The following is a 2,875-nucleotide window of genomic DNA, read 5'->3' as shown; positions in this document are numbered from 1 at the left end:
GATGGAAGTCCTCCGCTGAAACACCGACCTTCTCCAAAGCTCACCTTTTGTGGCTGGGTCTCTCCTTCCTGCCAGACAATTCCCATGGTGATCGCGCCGAGCACCAAGTGGGCCAGGCGAAGCTCGCGGTGGCCCTTGAGCGACCCGCAGTCCAGCAGCGGCATCTGTGCAGAAGGAGTTCTCAAGATGGACTCGCAGCCGCAGTGGCCGCAGCCTCGCACACACCTCTCCTCCGTGGAGGAGGCCCCAGCCCTCCGGGATGCTCTGGATCGTGGACCACCACTGGAGCATCCACCCGGGAGTCCTCCCTCCAGCCGGGTCTCTGCAGACTCAGCACCGCCCTGCGCGCTGCGGCCTGCACTGCCCACCACAGTTACGCGTTCGGTTTGAAATTTCCAGCAGCCGCATTTTCAAAGTAAGAAATAAAGAACAGGCATTCGTTTTAATATTCCTTGAGTCAATAGAGCAAAGATATTTCAGTATGTGATCAGCATAAAAATGTTGGGATATTATACAGTTTCTCTCGCAAAGTCTTCAAAACCTGTCTTCTTGGCCCTAGCCGCTTTGCTGGCATTTGAATCAGGCCTTCTCACAGGACAGACTAAGGTGAAGGAGTAAGGTCCACACTGAGAATGTTTTCTGAAAACTTCTCAAACATTCCATAGTCACTGGCCTCACCCCTCCAAAGATACATACAATTCAAAAACAATTAAAAGGATTCAGAAGGAAATAATATTTAAGGCACACCTTCGTACCTAATCTTTCCCCATACAAACAACAGTGAAATGGTTAGAGTGTCTTGGATCTGTTAACCTCCCTGGGCTGAAGGTAAGCATACACCCCACACCTTTCACTATCAGATGAGAAGCCTACACTTTGCAGAGATAAGTCAGCTTGATACCCCCTTAACATGAAGCATTTTTCCTTCTAGCTCCTCTCATATGAGCTGGACTAGCTCCAAATGTTCTTAATATTTGTGGCGGTCGCCATGCCAATATTGAAGACGCTTTAGCATCACAAGAGCTGGTGTTTCAAATTTCGAAAATTTTTCTCTGTTCTTTTTTTGTTTAGTGCACAAAGAAATGTGTTTCGTTGTGACATTTTCATGCACGTAGTTTGTTCTCACATTTTCCCTTCCTCCCCTCCCGGTGCTTCCCCTTAAAATGGAGACTTTTCACCTCCTTGGCCAACCCTGACTGGGCCTTTCAGTCTCTTTAGAAACTAAGCCTCACCCTAAGCTACGCCCACGGACTAATAGCTGAGACCCTCAAACACTGGGGAACCATCTCCTTCCTTAACTCACTCACTTGCAACTCTGTAAAGTCGGTAAAGTCCCTGGAGCCCAGCGCTCTGCCACGTGAAGCCTAAAGCCTTGCACTGGGATCCCTGGTTCTTTTTCCTCTGCTCCTCCCCCCCAGAGCCCGGGTCCAGTCCTCGACGGCGCAGAGCCTCTTCCACTGGATCCTAGGGTTCCGCCCCTGACCCGGAGCCCAGGCCCTAGATGTTCCGGCAGAGCATCTCACACCCTCACACCACCTCCTCCTCTCCCTCCTCCTCCCTCCTCCTCTCCTCACACCTCCTCTTCCTCCTCACCCCGACGTCCTTCTGACCCACCGCAGCGCATCCTTAAGACTCCAGGGCTACAACTCATCCGCCTCTCCCATCCGTGGCCCCGCCCCGTTGGCCCCGCCCCCAGAAGCCCCGCCCCCGGAGGCCAGGGGTAGGGTGCCCGCTGGCCCAGCTGGCCCCGCCGCCATCTGCCCTGGGTCCTTGGTTGGAACGGACCGAGCACCGTGGGACACGGCAGAGTGGCGGCCCTGGGGCGCTCGGAGGCGAAGATGGCGTCAGGCAAGCGCGCTCCACGCACCGGGCTGCTGGAACTGCGCACCCCGGCGGGCTTGGGGGCCGGCGGCGAGCGGTGGCAGCCGGGGCTGCTCAGTCTGGCCGAGGACGTGCTGACCGTGAGCCCCGCCGACGGCGAGCCCGGCCCGGAGCCGGAGCCCGCGCAGTTCAACGGTACTGCTGAACCCGGCGCTGCGCCCCCGCAGTTGCCGGAGGCGCTGCTACTCCAGCGGCGCCGCGTGACGGTGCGCAAGGCCAATGCCGGTGGGCTGGGCATCAGCATCAAAGGTAGGTGCGGGCACCGAGGGCACGGGGGTAGTGGTGTCTGTGCTGCTGCTGAGCGCTCGGGGGTCACCGGGGCTGGCTGCACACATAGTACCGGATAACTGAAGGCCTTCTGTCTGGGGTTGAGCGGAGTCTAAAGGCAGGAACAGAGAGCACGTGAGGAGTTGGAGGTCTCCTAGGGGGCATGGAAGGCACAAGTGTGGAGGGGTGAGGGAGCAAGGACATGGGTGCATAGTTCTGTGTGGAGGCATGGGGGTAGCTATGGGCAAGTACAAGGGGGTCCCCAGGAAAGCAGCCGGGGTGAGAGGGGATTGAGGCCTGGGACACAACTAGGGTAAGCAGGGAGATGTCCTGAGACACAAGCTAGGTGCACTAGGGAAGGCCTACGTCTGGGAAGCACAGGGTGGACCAGAGGTGGGTGGGGGAACAGGCATGATCACAGAGCACGGGGCCGGCAAGGACCTAGACTTCTGAGGCCCCTAGGATTCCTGGCAGCTGGGTTTGAGTCTCCTGATCAGCCCGTTTGTACCATGGACAGGTTGGAGAGGGTGAATCCAGAGTTGCCATTCTTTCTTGAGAACACTCAGCCCCCAAGACTTGACAGCTGTTTTGTTTTTTTCTTTTTTGACTAGGGACTCAGGTATTCCAGGCTAGCCTCATACTCACTATATAGCAAAGCCTGACCTTGAACTTCTTCTTAAAAAATGATTTATTTTATGGGTGCAAGTATTTTGTCTGCATGTATGTA

The 2,875-nt window shown here is 56.1% G+C and overlaps 1 protein-coding gene across 2 annotated transcripts in view; it reads right to left on the bottom strand.

The window, feature by feature from the left end:
• The window catches only part of LOC103749263, a 5,008-nt gene extending 2,755 nt beyond the window's left edge, over positions 1 to 2,253 (bottom strand). The window contains exons 1-2 of one of the 2 annotated variants that reach the window (XM_029555546.1): positions 1,577 to 2,253; positions 45 to 164 (exon numbers count right to left, since the gene is read on the bottom strand). In XM_029555546.1, coding sequence (XP_029411406.1) covers positions 45 to 164; positions 1,577 to 2,125 — 669 coding nt within the window. In that variant the 5' untranslated portion in view covers positions 2,126 to 2,253. The remainder of the gene's footprint in view (positions 1 to 44; positions 165 to 1,576) is intronic. The other variant, XM_029555547.1, reaches the window with a different exon arrangement.
• Positions 2,254 to 2,875: the final 622 nt, after the last annotated feature.

This window comes from Nannospalax galili, unplaced genomic scaffold, assembly GCF_000622305.1.
Source record: "Nannospalax galili isolate Female #2095 unplaced genomic scaffold, S.galili_v1.0 scaffold14206, whole genome shotgun sequence".
In the NCBI taxonomy this organism is placed as follows: domain Eukaryota; kingdom Metazoa; phylum Chordata; class Mammalia; order Rodentia; family Spalacidae; genus Nannospalax; species Nannospalax galili.
The sequence above is the reverse complement of the archived record's forward strand: the minus strand, read 5'-3'. Positions and strand labels throughout refer to the sequence as shown.